The sequence below is a fragment of the Electrona antarctica genome, assembly GCF_951216825.1.
Source record: "Electrona antarctica genome assembly, chromosome: 1".
NCBI classification, from domain to species: domain Eukaryota; kingdom Metazoa; phylum Chordata; class Actinopteri; order Myctophiformes; family Myctophidae; genus Electrona; species Electrona antarctica.
This window is the reverse complement of record NC_136806.1, coordinates 37,738,595-37,755,730: the sequence shown is the minus strand read 5'-3', so window position 1 is coordinate 37,755,730 and position 17,136 is coordinate 37,738,595. Positions and strand designations below refer to the sequence as shown.

At 41.5% G+C, this 17,136-nt stretch overlaps 1 protein-coding gene across 2 annotated transcripts in view; it reads right to left on the bottom strand.

Moving 5' to 3' along the window:
- Positions 1-3,885: 3,885 nt before the first annotated feature.
- The window catches only part of gabrb2a (gamma-aminobutyric acid type A receptor subunit beta2a), a gene marked incomplete at both ends in the record, with an annotated part of 83,959 nt that continues 70,708 nt past the window's right edge, over positions 3,886-17,136 (bottom strand). The window contains 5 exons of one of the 2 annotated variants that reach the window (XM_079503398.1): positions 3,886-4,248; positions 7,200-7,340; positions 8,319-8,563; positions 16,177-16,329; positions 16,768-16,905. In XM_079503398.1, the coding sequence (XP_079359524.1) occupies positions 3,886-4,248; positions 7,200-7,340; positions 8,319-8,563; positions 16,177-16,329; positions 16,768-16,905 (1,040 nt within the window). The remainder of the gene's footprint in view (positions 4,249-7,199; positions 7,341-8,318; positions 8,564-16,176; positions 16,330-16,767; positions 16,906-17,136) is intronic. The other variant, XM_079503399.1, reaches the window with a different exon arrangement.

Below are 17,136 nucleotides of genomic sequence, written 5' to 3'. Positions count from 1 at the left end.
CCATCCTGGAGGCTAATCTTTCCGGTGATAAAATGGCCGCCAACGTAATCAAAAAGGTCAACCATAGAACAAGATTCCTTTACAGGATCTCCTCACTGGTCAACAAAAACACCTTGAAGACCTTAACAGGAGCCCTTGTACAGGGTTTCTTTGACTATGCATGCACCTCCTGGTACCACAGCACCTCAAAGGCCCTTAAAACCAGGCTCCAGACTTCCCAAAACAAACTGGTCAGGCTCCTACTTGACCTAGCCCCCCGAACCCACCTCACCCCTGCCCACTTCGACAGGCTGGAATGGCTTAGGGTCGACGACAGAGTACAGCATCTTGCAATGGGTCTGGTCCACAAGATTCGATACACCACCAAGATACCCATGTACCTGTCTAGATACTTCCTTAATGTTAACGAAGTCCACACCCACAACACCAGAGGGAGTGCAACGAACCATGTACAACCCAGATTCGGCACAAACAAGGGACTAAATTCTTTTCGCTCCTATGCCACCAAAATGTGGAACGCCCTACCAACTGTCATTAAGACATGCGAATCCCTTGACTCTTTCAAAACCGCTCTCAAAGGGCACCTACGGACGGCTGCAATTCGAAACTGGCCCCTGTAAAATCGGAATCCCTCAAACACGAACGCAAGGACAACACAAGAGACGGTCGCGGCCACACAGCCAACTCAAGGTATGGCCACTGAGCCGAATTGGGGACCCAACGCAAGGACAACACAAGAGACGGTCACGGCCACACAGCCAACTCAAGGTACGGCCACGGAGCCGACTTGGGGACCCAACGCAGCTCCTCCAAGGAAAACAAACAAATTAACGGAGCTGAACGTGAATCCCCCCCACCGCCCACCCCTTTTTTTTCTCCCCTCACTGTATATGTTTCTTTTCCCTTTTTACCTCCTTTATGATGAACTCCTGTCCTGTCTATAGAAGTGTCTATTTGTACGTCTCTAAATGTTTTGATGATTTGAACATGGTGGACCCTATTGGAAACAAGTGTAATGCTTAATTGGGTCGTCCACTCACAGTTAACAGCCTTTGTATTGAGTTTGTGCTTGAAATGTACTGTAATTCTGCAAACTGTTAATAAATTCTTCAATCAATCAATCAAACACAAAACCACCGTCCACATATTTTGTAAATGAAGTGATAAGCTGAGTTGAGCTTTAATTAATTTTAGATACATCTTCATAATTGCTGACAATCATTACACAAGATATTTACAAGTCAATATGAAATATTACAACTGGAATTTACAGGAACTTTGTACAAAATATGCCCCGCTTTGACACCTCAGTAGCAGGGTAGTGTAAAGTCATTTCTAGAGAAGAAAAACAAAAACATTGACCCAAAAGTCCGGAAGTGCTTTTGAGTTGGCCAGTAGATGCTTTTTAGAGTCCATTAAAAATTAAACAAAAGGGAGAACTCGAACTCCAAACAGTATAGGGTCAGCAAAATTGTAAATCATGTTTTTTTTCCTCAGAGAACATTTTTTTGTTTGTTTTTTTCTTTTGAAATGTAATGGAACATTTTACCTGTTAGTTAACTGCAAAAACAACAATAGAGACCCGTAGAATAAATCCATAATATTTACACATACTGTATCATGAATATTGATTTATAAAAATGGTACTTGTTTCTTTTTTTTAAAACATGATTTAACCGTATCTACAGTTTTCTGAAACAGAACCCTAATCACAATGAAACGCATGGTACATCTATCATTCAGTTCTACTGTTAATGGTGATTGTGGATTATCATATTTATGCAGCAACGTTCTTTGCAATGAAAGGGCTTCAACTCAACCCATCCGTCAACAATGGGTTCCTCCACCAGGCATTAAGTCACATTAAAGCCATTCTATTCCTTTAAAGCTGCTCACACGATGGCAAAAGCACACAGGAGTCAATGATTAAAGGTTCTCATCTTTTAAAAACCAAAAAGACAATGAAAACCTGGGCTTTGTGATGACTCGATGAGGACACGATTCTGTCAGGGTGCAACGAGAGCAGAACTTAAATTTTAAGCGGAAGCATAATTGGCTGTTTACAGTGAATGCTCGCCCCAAATAGGAATGCTAGGCTTAATGTACACGGGGCGAGAACAACCACCCATGGGAGTTATATTGATGATGTGCAGACCCTGAGCATGAAAGTTGTGTTGTGATTGGTCAAAAAAGACAGCTTCCGGGGAAGTACATACAACGGATGTCCCACCCCACAGACACATTCTAACCAAAGATTGTTTATTTAGGAAGATAGTCCATCCCAATTGGAGTCACTAGAGGCAACAATTGGCCTCCTAAGTGGGAAAATCTTGCGGGCGTCCTATGTTTACTGGTGCTAGATCCCGCGAGAGTGTGTTTCTGGGACAGAGAAAGGTTGATAATAAAGTAGATTTTCTCCTGATTTGTCTCTCTGAAAAACAGCCATTTTAGTATGAACATCTTGAGAATAGTGTTGCTTGTGATGATCGGGTCCAAGTTCAGTGACAATGGAGCTAAGGAATGGTTCAGAAGCTGTGTTCACGTTCACTCTTCCATTGGAACGAAAAGACTCCAACCTTCTTCCCATCTCACGCAGATACGGAAAGTAAACCGGCTATTCCCGTCTTGGTTCTAACTTAGGTCGTTAGCAGGCTTTTCCTTGTAAGATGAGAAAAGCCTGGTAATGAGGTTTGGGTTCATGTGATTAAAAACTCCACAAAAATGGAAGCTCTCCTTCTGTCCAACATTAGCACCACTGAGGACCCATATAATAGCGATGTCCCTAGAAAATAGTGCCCCCTGCTGACCACCCTTTGTCCTCCAGTGGAAGTGCCCATCTCCAGGGGCCCCCAAGGTAATACGCCTGCAAGCCACAGGTTTTCAAGGTGGGGGGCGGCAAGGGGACGCTAAGGGGGACAATTGGAAAATCAACTGAAAAAAATAAAATACTTCAATATATATATATATATATATATATATATATAATGTGTAATTTTAATTCAAATTCAATTCATAACATTATTGTGCCAGTTGAACCACTTTCAACCTGGCATCCCTATTTTGGTCAAGTCATTAATGTTAAGATGTTTAAAAACATTTCAAACAGCAAAACAGTGCAACATGTTGTGAGCTTGTAGATCATCTATTTTTTTTTCTCTCTCTCACCTTTCTTTTAAACCATTTCTCAATTAGGGGCTATTTGGGGATTCATGGCATGGAAAGCTATGATGACTACAAGAGATCTGCAGAATGGCTACAGCAGCGTTTGCTAGGCAGATGAAACCTCAGCTAGTAAAAGTAAAATCTTTGAGCTCATTATTATGACTGAGATGCAAATGAAATCAAACATAAGCATGCTTTGTTTTTTAAAGAATGTTTTCTTTTTTGATATACAGTAATTATAGGAAAATAGTCTATCAAGGATGACTCCTTTTAAATCATCTATAAAGCTTCCCTGGATGCAGTAAGCTCGGCTACGAAGTAAATAGATATACTAAACAAAACAAATCTTTTAAAGTATATGCAAACACAAGCATAAATATTTGATCCACAGAGATTAAGCTACGAATGACAAATATTAGTGATATATTGAAATTCTGGAACCAGGCACCATGTCTGTCTTAAAATCTCACTCCTTTGTTCGTTACGTTAGCGTGAGTCAGTCATTAAGGTGTTTCCCCCAATCCGAAAAGAGTCACTGCTGACGTGAGGTGTTGGTGCCGCAGTCCCTCCAAAAGTCCTTACGTTTTCTTAAAATTGATCTGCAAACAAATTTGGTGCACTGCATCTCTCATTCCTCCCCCTCTCTCCCTCTCATCTCCCCCCAAATCGTCCTCCTCCATTCTTCGCTCGCTGTGAGATGGCCACTGGCCGCACCATCTTGCCTTAATGCACGTAGTAGAGCCAGTAAACCACGTTGAAGAAGGAGAAGACCGTGGGGAAGATCATCCGGGACCACTTGTCGATAGAGTTCACGTCGGACAGGTCCGGGATGTTCACCTTGAGCTGCGAGGCCCGCCTCCGTAGGCGCGACTTCTTCTGGGCGTGGCGCTCCAGGGCGCACTGGCCATAGTTCTGCCGGGCCATGGCGGCCCGGCGGTACTGCAGTGTGGAGCTGTCGTAGGCCAGCATGGTGTTGCTGCGGGGGTCCCCGGGAGCGCCCAGACCCCGGGACAGGTCCCCAGGGCCCCCTCCCATCTCGTTCTTCATCTCCAGGGTGCTGAACAGGATGTTGTCATCGGGGGTCATCTGTATTGCGAGGAACGGAGAAAGAGGTGTTAGAAGAAGTGACGGCGGGGAGACGATCTTATGTTTAAAATAGTGGTTCTCAAAGATTTTCACGTCTAGGACCCCAGAAAATCGATACGTATTAAGCCCACTCCACACCAATGATTCGCTATGCAACTCCCCAATGGGAGTTGCAAGTTGTGGCATTGGTGTGGTTGACCTAAAAATGTTTTGTTGCAAAGAGTTGCGACTAGTTGCATTTGTGTTGTTTGGCCTTTAGACTCATTTGAAAAGTTTTGTGCCGTTTTTTTCTTTTTACGTTTCGATATTTTTAACAATTTGGCAACTGTGACATCATCATACAGAATGCTAGTTCTTCCTGGACTACATAGCCTATGTTTCCTGTAGTTCTATTCAGCCTGGTCTCTCCAGCTGATGCCAATCACCTGGTTAATATACTGCTCTAAGGTGTCAGTGACCTTGTCTAACAGCACCTCCACAGTGAAGGGCACCATGACACTACCACAATAACTTTAAAAGATATGTAAACACCATATAACAACATTAATATTTGCAGACATAATACAAATTACTAATACCTAATACAGGTTAAAACAAATGCATGAACAACTAAAGAAATTCCAAACAGAAGCCAAACCAACAAAAAATAAATGTTTGACTTGAACTGCAGGAAACATGGGCTGTAGTCTATTCATTGTAGTCCAAGAAGGACTCACATTCTGGACGATGATGTCACAAGTCGTGCAAAATCTTTAACATGTTACAATTTTCAAAAATGGCATACAAGCTCACAATGTGGTCTTGTATATCTACTAAAATATACATTAGGGCTTTAAGTGTTTAACTGTTCCTCATTTTACTGGGATCACTTGGAACCTGGAGAAGGACTCCTGGTGGTCCCTGGACCACAGTTTGAGAACCACAGGTTTAAAACATACAAAACGCTCTAGCATGCATATTTCTAACATAGACTTATGATACTGTCATTATCAACTTATCAAAGAATAACTTAAATACAGTAATAGTGATGTGCCAAAAGAAATCATAACAAATGAGACAAACCGTGCTACTTAGAGCACAGTAAATTGAGTTCAAATGAATTATAGCATTACTATATTGAAAACCATCAGTCAATATCTAATAACTATAGGGCTGCAACTATTGATTACGTTTCGATTCATCGAATAACTGAGAAGCACGTTTTTCAAAAGTGCATGTTTTAATATGTCCACGAAACCATTAACTACTTACAAAGGCCACTAGTCGAAAAATGCTGTACAGCAAAAAAAATTGCTGATCTACAAACAGGTCGCAATGTGCCCCGTTGTAACTTTGTAGATCTGCTATTTTCACTTTGCTTTTAAGAGTTTCAGCTATAATGACATGGCCAAAATAGGCATTGATTATGAATCGATTATTTTACTGAATGATCGATATATATGTTTTTTATAATCGATGAAATCAATTAGTTTGTTTAACCTTTGCTGCCCTAAATGACTACAACCACAAAAGTATGAAAATACATTTCTTTAGAGTGCAGAGCACTCCACAAACTAATTCTTAATGGAGAAATCCTCTGTCATCTCAGAATTTCAACCGAGATGGGGTTAAAATTCTGTCAAACCAAGTAAACAAAGATAAACCAAAGGAAAATAAAAAATGTGAGAGGATAAGGTTGAGGAAAGGTTGAAGGCTTGGGTCAGGTCAGGATGGGCGTTGAAGGGAGTGAATTCAGATCAACAATTCTTCATCCATAGCCTGACTACATATCATCACTGTTGGGCAGAAACCTTATAGCTCCATATTTCATTGTAGCCTATCTTACAAGCCAACAAGTCAAGATGCATTGTGTTGTGAGCTTGTAGATTTTCCCTCATGTCTTAAAACATTGGAAATATTTGAAATTTTTGCCTACTGTATAAAGGGAAATAGGGACACCAGGTTGAAAGTGGTCAAGTCTGTATGTGGGTTTTATAAATATCTAAGCACAATTTAGACACAAGAGCTTGTGACTAAATAATAACTACATTGGTTCTTTTTTTTTCTCTGAAATTTCCTGAAAAGTAATGGTTTTGGACATACAAGGTTTCTGCCCAACAGCAAGGATACATGATATCTGTTGTTTTGCTATAATTTTACTCTGAAGAAAGACCCTCTCAGTTGGCACTAGTCATCCAACTGCAAATGATCTTCCTCTCTCGCTCTGTGCTGGGCTGAGGCCCTTGTTCTTGTTCTTTCTATTGTTTTACTCTTTAGAGACTCTTAGATTGCCTTTGAGATTCAATCAGTCTCAAACCAGAATTATGTTAAGAATAGCTTAAATTAATCCTGTTTCTCTTCTCTACAACCACATTCTCAGTAGTGGACAAAGTACTCAACTCCAGTACTTGAGTCAAAGATAGATCCTGATATGTCTGGTCAAATATTACTCAACTACTGTACAACTGAAAATGTCTTAATCAAATTTGTACTTGAGAGAAAGTACTGGATTACTTGCTTTAAAACATCACAAAGTATTAAAAAGCACAAATTACAATGTAAATTTTCTTTTTAAAATAAGTGCATTGCTCCAAAAAATAAATACTCAAGTAACGTACAGATACTCAACAGAATTACTTAAGTACAATAGTCGAGTAAATGTACTTATTTACTGTCCACCACTGCAAATTCGCCACTTCCCATCAACTTAAATCTACAGCTTGACTCGCATTCAAGATTAAAGTGTGCTGAAGCCAAAGTGCTTGTCAGCCATGATTGTTTGTCAGGGAAATGCATGAAGAGCAAACCAAGAGCAGGGAATAAAACACAATGGTGGGAGTGATGATCAAAGCTGCCTTAAAATCTACAAAAAAATCAAAGAAATGCACAAAATAACTACAGCATTTTCCTCTGATCGGCTTGAATCAGACTGATGACATTTGTTAAGTTTTGACTTTCAAAACCGCCAGTACCTTATTTCTTTGCTCGCCTAGTCCTAATGCGCCATCGTCCACAAAGATGGGATCCCACATCGAGTCATACGCGTCAATTTCCCTCTGTTTCATTCTGGCATACAGAGCATCATCTCTCTGAACTACATTTCCCACCAGCCACTGCAAGCATACAAAATCAGCACTGTTACTTGGGGGGGAAATGGTAGCTTACCACACTCAGAAGGAAAGGATATTTTATTTTTGTTGTTGTTATTGCAACTAACACTACCAGCTGAATAGAAGTTAAAGGTAAGGCTTTGGAGCAAAGTCAATGAACTACCCAAAACGCCTTGCCCTTTGAAGGTATTTATACCAGCCATTTGTTGATGATTGGCTTAGTCCAGAGATTCTCAACCTTTTTGAATTTCCAGGAGCCCTGAAGTTTGATATACCGGTATGTACATTAGGCCATGGACCACTTGATTAAAACAAAAAATCGGTGACCCCAATCTACACTGTAAAATCCTCAGTGTTAATAACTCTCAGAGTGTACAAATGAAACCGTATGGGTCCATTTGGTTCCATGTGTACACTCCCAGAGTGACAGACCTACAAGTCTCCATTTGGACCCCTGGTGGTCCCCTGATCTGATGTTGAGAAACAGTGGTCTGAGTTAATAGAGATACTTGTCTATTTTCATTCAGCTGTTGTTGACACACATGGCCAGAGAGAAATGGAGAGCTGAAGTAGGAGGACTTGAAATATTCATCGCAGCATTCAGCAGAGGGACAAGATTTTGCCATGAGAAAAAAAGCACCATCCCCATTTACATTAATGCCACTTGTATGCCAATACACAACTATATCAAATTTAACTAAAGTTGTTCCCCCAGTCTTTTTTGTGCACATCCTACAAACCACAATTACATTAATTTAATCATTTTGTTAATTAGTACAATATAAAGTTAAAAATTACAGAAAACTCAACAAGAGCTGAGATCAGAGCTGGGCCTACCAATCATGGCCCCTCCCCTACATAATCATTGCTGTATCACAGCATGACATTGACCTTGAGAGAAGAAGAAGGTCATCAGCACATTAACACCTGAACAGTACAGCCTCAGGTTGGTACGTACACAGGTCTGGCACCAACACACACCTTGTTGGGGTCAGGCCTCAGTTTCTCGTTGTTTGCAGTGGCCGCTTTCTCAGCAGCCTTCTTCTGCCGCTGGGGACCGCGGCCAAAGAAGATGTAGTTGACGAAGGCGTACTCCAGCAGCGCCAGGAAGACAAACACAAAGCAGCCCATGAGGTACATGTCGATGGCCTTGACGTAGGGGATCTTTGGGAGGGTCTCTCTCAGATGGGTGTTGATGGTGGTCATGGTCAGAACCGTAGTGATCCCTGCATGGAGTCAACAGTTTAGACCAGTTCAGACGTAGACAGTGGCGGAAAAAGTTTTTACTTAAGCAATTGTGGTTAAACAACAGATGTGGGTTTAAGTGGTTAAACAACAGATGTGCATTTTACAGGCGCCGTTTGGGGCTCAGTGTTTTAGGCCCTCGTGGGCCTCAATCTCTTCAAGAAACAAATGCCTTGTGACAACGCCGCCACACACACAGAGCTCAAAGCTGCTTTCCTGACGTTGAACCTATCATCAGCTGTTTTAGTCCAAAGGATGTTTAAATGTTTTTGGCGTTCCATTTTGACATCATCCTTTTATATCAACAATGCATATACACGTATATGACAGTTAGTTGCTGTCAGGTGGAAACCTATTATGTCCAATACCGTTACTTTTCAGAAAATGGAGAAAATAATCTGTGTTCAAAATGGATCCAGATTTAACAGATTTAACCACTTTCACTTATTCTTTTTCAAAAATAGCAAATCAACTTGTAGATATTTTTCTACTTTTGTGTGAGACTCTTATACTGTAGGGGATCTTTGGGAGGGTCTCTCTCAGATGGGTGTTGATGGTGGTCATGGTCATGGTCATGGTCATGGTCATGGTCAGAACCGTAGTGATCCCTGCATGGAGCTCAGTATGGAGTCAACAGTTTAGACCAGTTCAGACGTAGACAGTGGCGGAAAAAGTTTTTACTTAAGCAAAAGTATCAATACTGCAATGTAGAACTACTCCGTAAAAGTTCAGAATTCCAAATGTACTTGAGTAAATGTACAAAAGTATTGACATCAAAATGTACTTAAAGTAACAAAAGTAAAAGTACTCATTGTGCAGAATGTCTCATTTCAAGTTTTCAAATGTATGATGCATTGTGAGCTTGTAGATCTGCTATTTTCAAATAGCCGAAATGTCTATAGGGCTGAGGTGGTTAATGTATGTTTGTAATAATAATCAAAATCTACAAAGTAACTAGTAAACAAAGGTTTTAGAATAATTGTAGTGGAGTAAAAGTACAATATTTTCCTCTGAGATGTAGTGGAGTAGAAGAAGTAGAAGTACTGGAAATTGGACATATTCAAGTAAAGTACAAATACATCAGAATTGTATTCAAGTACATTACTTAAGTAAATGTACTTAGTTACTTTCCACCACTGGACGTAGACACATAAAAGTTAATGATGTACAGATACTCCACCAGTGGGAGCTCCACAATCAAGAATTAGTTTTTGTCTCCACCAGGCCGAAGGCATGGGGAAGAGTATGTTTTGCACTCCGAGTCCGTGTACACGTGCGTCCGTCTGTTAATCTCTGACACCGTTAACCCTGTCGGTGCCAAATTTTGCACACACACTCCCTGGATGCCAACGATAAACCTCTGCCCCAACTTTTCCAGAACGGCCTGTTATAGTTTAGTAGTTTGCAGGATTGGCCCGTTTCGAACAAAAAGCCTCAAATCATGCACGCAGCGTGCAATTTACGTGAAATCTTTCACAGACTTTCCTACTAGGCTGAGGAATATATCCCACCCTTTTCACAATGGCCTGTTATAGCGCCACCAACAGGTGGATTATTGCAAAACACATTTTTGGAACAAAATGCCTCAAATCATCCAATTGCCATCCAAGGCGTAAGAAGAAATGCCACCCTTTTCACATTGGCCTATTATAGAGCCACCAGGTTGCCACAACCTGACCTGCCCTGGTGGAGACCTGTGCCCCGAGGGGCACTTTATCTAGTTATACTCTGCAGCAGTTATGTGGAATGGCTTACCTGGAAGACTCAACCATCAAATAGTTGAGTCGTAGCAAGATATACTTGTACCCATGCTATTTCTTTGCTATTTTATTTGTCTAATATATTGTATGTATATTGTATGAATCTATTCATTATTGATAATATTTTTCTGTACGATTTTGCTCCAGCCCAACACATGCCAATTTATACACAAATGCACTCAAAGGACAACAATGGAAATATTATTCATATTCTTTTGACAGGTATGTAGAAAATATATGTATATGCATTTTTTACAATAGAAATGACAATCAATCAATCAAAATGTAGTACATTGATTGATTGATTGATTGATTGATTTTTAATGTACTATCATCGTGTCCACATGCTCATAATTATGCACAACATCAGCTTCATGAAGCCAATGTGCAGTCAAATCGGTCTGACACTAATGACACTAACACACGTTAGGAGAAACATTATTAAAAACACCAACGGCAACGGTGTGTGTGTGTGTGTGTGTGTGTGTGTGTGTGTGTGTGTGTGTGTGTGTGTGTGTGTGTGTGTGTGTGTGTGTGTGTGTGTGTGTGTGTGTGCGTGCGTGCGTGCATGTCATCACACCCTGAAGAAGGCTCAATGGCCGACACTTTTATGTTTGTAGCCTGTATTTAAATGAAGGCCTTTTACTTACAAATCCACCTTGAGTGCCTGGACTTGGACTTTTATGCCTTAGTTTGTGGCATTCTTTTCCTCCCTATGAATATTATTCCCTTCATCTCCGTTTGAGAGGGATACCAGTAGCACTCCTGTAAATTATTGTATCTCTTTTTTTTACTAACACACACATTTCATAACTCACATTAACACAAATCAGGTGTTTTAACAGGCTGTGAGGATGTGTTTGATGTGTGTCCTCACATACACAGGACACGTCGTTACCGACTGAGCTGAAAGATTGAGACCCCATATGGACAAAAACATTCCCCCTGACAAAGAGCAACTTTGTGTGTGTGTCCGTGTGTCCGTGTGTGCGTGCGTGCGTGCGCAATTACACGCGTGCATGTGACTGTTTTGTGTTCAACAGAGGGTTTTGGGCCTCTGTCCAATCGCATATCGAAACAGACAAGGAACGAATCCTGGCGGCTATATATAAAAAGCACAGCGCTCCCCCCGCTAACCATCTGCTATTAGTCACAGCACGATTCACCTGCTTTTCTCTGACATCCGTGCATTGTGTTTGATACGTTAGTCATCTGTATGCACAATCTGCATTTGGTCAGATTCACGCGGATTATAAATAACTCAGCAGCAGCCAGCAGGCAGCATTGATGTAGCCTGTCGCTCTCTACTCTACTCTACTCTCTACTCTACTCTACTCAGCATTGATGTAGCCTGTCGCTCTCTACTCTACTCTACTCTCTACTCTACTCTACTCAGCATTGATGTAGCCTGTCGCTCTCTACTCTACTCTACTCTCTACTCTACTCTACTCTCTACTCTACTCTACTCTACTCTCTACTCTACTCTCTACTCTACTCTACTCTACTCTACTCTACTCTACTCTACTCTACTCTACTCTACTCTACTCAGCATTGATGTAGCCTGTCGCTCTCTACTCTACTCTCTACTCTACTCTACTCTCTACTCTACTCTACTCTACTCTACTCTCTACTCTACTCTACTCTACTCTACTCTCTACTCTACTCTCTACTCTACTCTACTCTCTACTCTACTCTCTACTCTACTCAGCATTGATGTAGCCTGTCGCTCTCTACTCTACTCTCTACTCTACTCTACTCTCTACTCTACTCTACTCAGCATTGATGTAGCCTGTCGCTCTCTACTCTACTCTACTCTCTACTCTACTCTACTCTCTACTCTACTCTACTCAGCATTGATGTAGCCTGTCGCTCTCTACTCTACTCTCTACTCTACTCTACTCAGCATTGATGTAGCCTGTCGCTCTCTACTCTACTCTACTCTACTCTACTCAGCATTGATGTAGCCTGTCGCTCTCTACTCTACTCTACTCTACTCTCTACTCTACTCTACTCTCTACTCTACTCTACTCTCTACTCTACTCTACTCAGCATTGATGTAGCCTGTCGCTCTCTACTCTACTCTCTACTCTACTCTACTCAGCATTGATGTAGCCTGTCGCTCTCTACTCTACTCTACTCTACTCTACTCAGCATTGATGTAGCCTGTCGCTCTCTACTCTACTCTACTCTCTACTCTACTCTACTCAGCATTGATGTAGCCTGTCGCTCTCTACTCTACTCTACTCTCTACTCTACTCTACTCAGCATTGATGTAGCCTGTCGCTCTCTACTCTACTCTACTCTCTACTCTACTCTACTCAGCATTGATGTAGCCTGTCGCTCTCTACTCTACTCTACTCTACTCTACTCAGCATTGATGTAGCCTGTCGCTCTCTACTCTACTCTCTACTCTACTCTACTCAGCATTGATGTAGCCTGTCGCTCTCTACTCTACTCTACTCTCTACTCTACTCTACTCTACTCAGCATTGATGTAGCCTGTCGCTCTCTACTCTACTCTACTCTACTCTCTACTCTACTCTCTACTCTACTCTACTCAGCATTGATGTAGCCTGTCGCTCTCTACTCTACTCTACTCTCTACTCTACTCGCTCGCAGACACGTTCTGCCTGTCTCTCTGCCGTTCACTAGATCCTTTTAAACACTGGTTCTCTAACATTTTCATGTCAAGGGCCCCCCCCCCCCCCCAAATTGATATGTATAATGGGGGCCGTGGACCCCCGTCTGAAAATGTGTTTTTTTGCCAGGGGCCACCATAACAGATTATTTGTGTCAAATTGTGTCCAAATTATGGAAAAGTATTCAAACAATTACAAGGATTTTCAAAATGATCTGAAAATAGCCCAAGTTCAAGATTCAGCAATTTTTAATAGCCCAAGTATAAAATAGGGTTAAAGTGGTTAATTTGTTCCTCATTTTCCTACAGACCCCATCAAAGGACTCCTTTTAAGACCTCACTTTGAGAACCACTGCTTTAACCATTTAAACCCTACAGTATATAAGGTTGACATGCCAGGTATGACTCAAACTATACTAGTGACTTTTCACTCTACATTAAATATCTTTGGTGAAAATAGCGTCGTGAGCAATGCATTGTGACCTTGTAGATTTGCTATTTTCTGCATACGTTTTCCAAGGATGCTGAGGTTTAAGTGGTTAAACAACAGATGTGCATTTTACAGGCGCCGTTTGGGGCTCAGTGTTTTAGGCCCTCGTGGGCCTCAATCTCTTCAAGAAACAAATGCCTTGTGACAACGCCGCCACACACACAGAGCTCAAAGCTGCTTTCCTGACGTTGAACCTATCATCAGCTGTTTTAGTCCAAAGGATGTTTAAATGTTTTTGGCGTTCCATTTTGACATCATCCTTTTATATCAACAATGCATATACACGTATATGACAGTTAGTTGCTGTCAGGTGGAAACCTATTATGTCCAATACCGTTACTTTTCAGAAAATGGAGAAAATAATCTGTGTTCAAAATGGATCCAGATTTAACAGATTTAACCACTTTCACTTATTCTTTTTCAAAAATAGCAAAAATAGCAAATCAACTTGTAGATATTTTTCTACTTTTGTGTGAGACTCTTATACTGTATCAACAGAGAGTACATCTCATTTGACATCGGTATGAATGTTTATCTTCCAATCTTGGCACTGAATTAAAAAGGTACTATTTGACCAATAGGCTGTTCTATTCTCTGAGTCTGAAAAGCTTGGACGGACAGACAGACAGACAGACAGACAGACAGACAGACAGACAGACAGACAGACAGACAGACAGACAGACAGACAGACAGACAGACAAAACTACAAGAAAGAAAGAAACGGTGTGTGATTCAAGGTCACACTGTAACGCTTTCCGCTCTGCCTACAGTATATTATAGTCATTTATAAACAGCAGACGGCCTATCAGCAAGCACGATCGAGACGCGCTTAGACCTAATGAGAAGAAATAAAAACAGAAGGTTAAAATGCCGGGAAAGAGACAGCCAGTCTCTTGGCAAAACACATCAATAAATCATAAAGAACTAAAAAAGTGCTCCTTGTAGCACATGTTTCCACCAGGATAGTTAGGTTATTGTGGGCCAGCAATGTTCGGAATTCACCAATCAGGATGGAATAGGACAGATCCGTCTTGATCACGTACTGATTTTCTCCTACAAAATCTGTAGGAGCTACTGTATATAAAAAAGTATTTTGCAAAAATTGGCCTCCTGGTGGTAGTCTACAGGCTTCTTTTGATTAAAGTGGGAAATTTGGTATATGGTCTTTTTTAAGGCCTAAAATATTGTCTATATACATACATTCATGAATCCACTTGCTGACCGGCTGTCAGTATTGGGCAATTTTTTTCATTAACATCCTATGGCAGGCAAAATTGTCAAAAATGTCAAACTTTCCTTATGCTTTAAGTAGCATGTGACATGTCAAACTAGGGGGTTGTCATGATTCTGAATCCATTCCAAGCATTCATTTTGAATATATATATGTAGACAATATTTTAGGCCAATAAAAAAGACTATATACCAAATTTCCCACCCGTCCACCTCGACTGCCGGACTATGGTGCTATGATAGGGCAATGTGAAAAGGGTGGCATTTGTTCCACAGCGTAGTGGGAATGTGCGCGCAGTTTCACCACAATCAGACGCTGCTTTAAGAGGCAGACATTTTTCCTTGCTCTCTAGGGCAGAGGTTCCCAACCACTGGTACGCGAGAAGGGAATCCCAAGTTTTCCCGACCGTCACCAGGATTTTCCAAACAGTGGTGAAAAGTTGACTGTCCGGTTGAATGAAAATACCAAGGATTCGTCAGGGACACATGACTGACTGTGGTTTATAAACTGCTTCGAGTCTGTGTTACTTCCGTGTTGCGTAGCATAACAGTGACGTCACTTTCGAATCCTTGGTATCTTTACCGTTACCGTGTGTTCAGAGCAGCAGCAGCAGCGGAACAATAACCAGCTGTAGCCTATTTTGTCACACTCGCGCTAATGAAACAAAACACCACACGGTACGGGATTATTATTTCATGTCAAAACATATTGAAGTATCAGAAGATGATGTAACCCAGGTAAAGTAGGCTAATGCGTCACTCTGCATGTTTAACTAAAGTTTTCCACATGTCCAAAGTCATTTCTGAATGAAAAAGACATAGGCCTAATCCTTTTTTAATCATACTATCCTTGTTAATATAACGCCATTTAGGACAACGATACAACATTATGTTGTGAATGATATTATAGCAGCGCAGCGGGTAGGCTACTTAGGCCAGTCAGTCTTCCCCCCCCCCCCCCCCGCCCATGCCGGTCCGTGAACATTTCATGAACTGCCAGCTGGTCCGTGATAATAGAAAGGTTGAGAACCCCTGCTCTAGGGAGTGTGCATACAAAGTTTTAGTGCAGTTATACTGTATGTAGAAATCACACATACATCATCATAAAGTTGTATCACATTCCGTGCTCAGCCAATCAAATCATCACTATGTGGCACAGACACACAAAGCTGGGCATAGGAGGGGCTAGCGCTCCTCAAAAAGGCAAATCAGCCCGTTATTGCATCACCATGTGGCTTTTGGCCTGGTGGAGACAATGAATCACCTGGCTTCCATATGCAAATGCCTCATATTCACTAAGTTAAAACCATTCATAACAGTGATGAATCTAATCCAAACCTGTCCCCCTCATAATTTACAGTACTATATGGCTAATAGCTCTCTTTGAATGGTTTTGTTATCAATTAATTTTCAATTATAACCCAGGGGTAATGAGTCATCAGCAACCAGGAGGGAAGGGGGGGGGGGTTAGTCGTACCCAGGGCCACTCTGGCGGCAGAGGCGTCGTAATTGATCCAGAAGGACACCCAGGAGAGAATGGTGATCAGGATGGACGGCATGTAGGTCTGTAAGATGAAATAGCCAATGTTCCTCTTCAGCTTGAAGCTGAGGGAGAGGCGAGGGTAGGAACCTGAGGGAGGGAGGGAGGCAGAGAGAGTGCTGGATGCTTGAGATGGAAGATGGAAATAGAATTCAATAGAACAGAACTGAATAACGCCCACGGGGAAGCTATATCTTCCCCCGACAACAAAGAGCGTGGCATATTCATTGCCAGCGCATTGGTGCTGGTTCTGATTTATTTTATTTTTATTTATTTTTCATATATATATATATATATATATATATATATACACAGTATATATATATTAACCACTTGCGACCTGGCGTCCATATTGTGTACGTCATTGTGTACGTCATTAATTCGTCATTTTCTTTCACTATAAGTGGTTCATTTTGAAACTGAATTACTGTATACATGGTTATGGAACAGATCTTATTGGCAGCAGAAATCATGCATTTTTGCATGCAGTGAGACTGCCTCGTGTGGGTTGTTTTCCCAGTCTTGTACCTGTGGAGAACACCACGTTCTTGGAGATGAGCTTGTAGTCGACGATGGAGAACTGGGGCAGTTCTATCCTGTCCACCCCTGACACGGCTCCGTCACCGCCCCGCCAGTAGAACTCGATATCATCAGTGGTGTAGCCATCTGCAGAGACAAGCCCCAGAGACCCAGAGTGCATTACAATTAACCGCTGTAGTTGCGAGGGAAACGGAAGTTGCCACGCTCCGCTACTAATGGTGCTTTTAAGGATTAAGATGAAATATACAGAACATTTGAGATGAAACTCAACACCCTCAAGTGCAGCCTTGCCTGGAAGTACAGTACAGTCTGTTCAGCAGGTGAGCTGAGTTCATTGAAAGTACGGTAAAATCCATC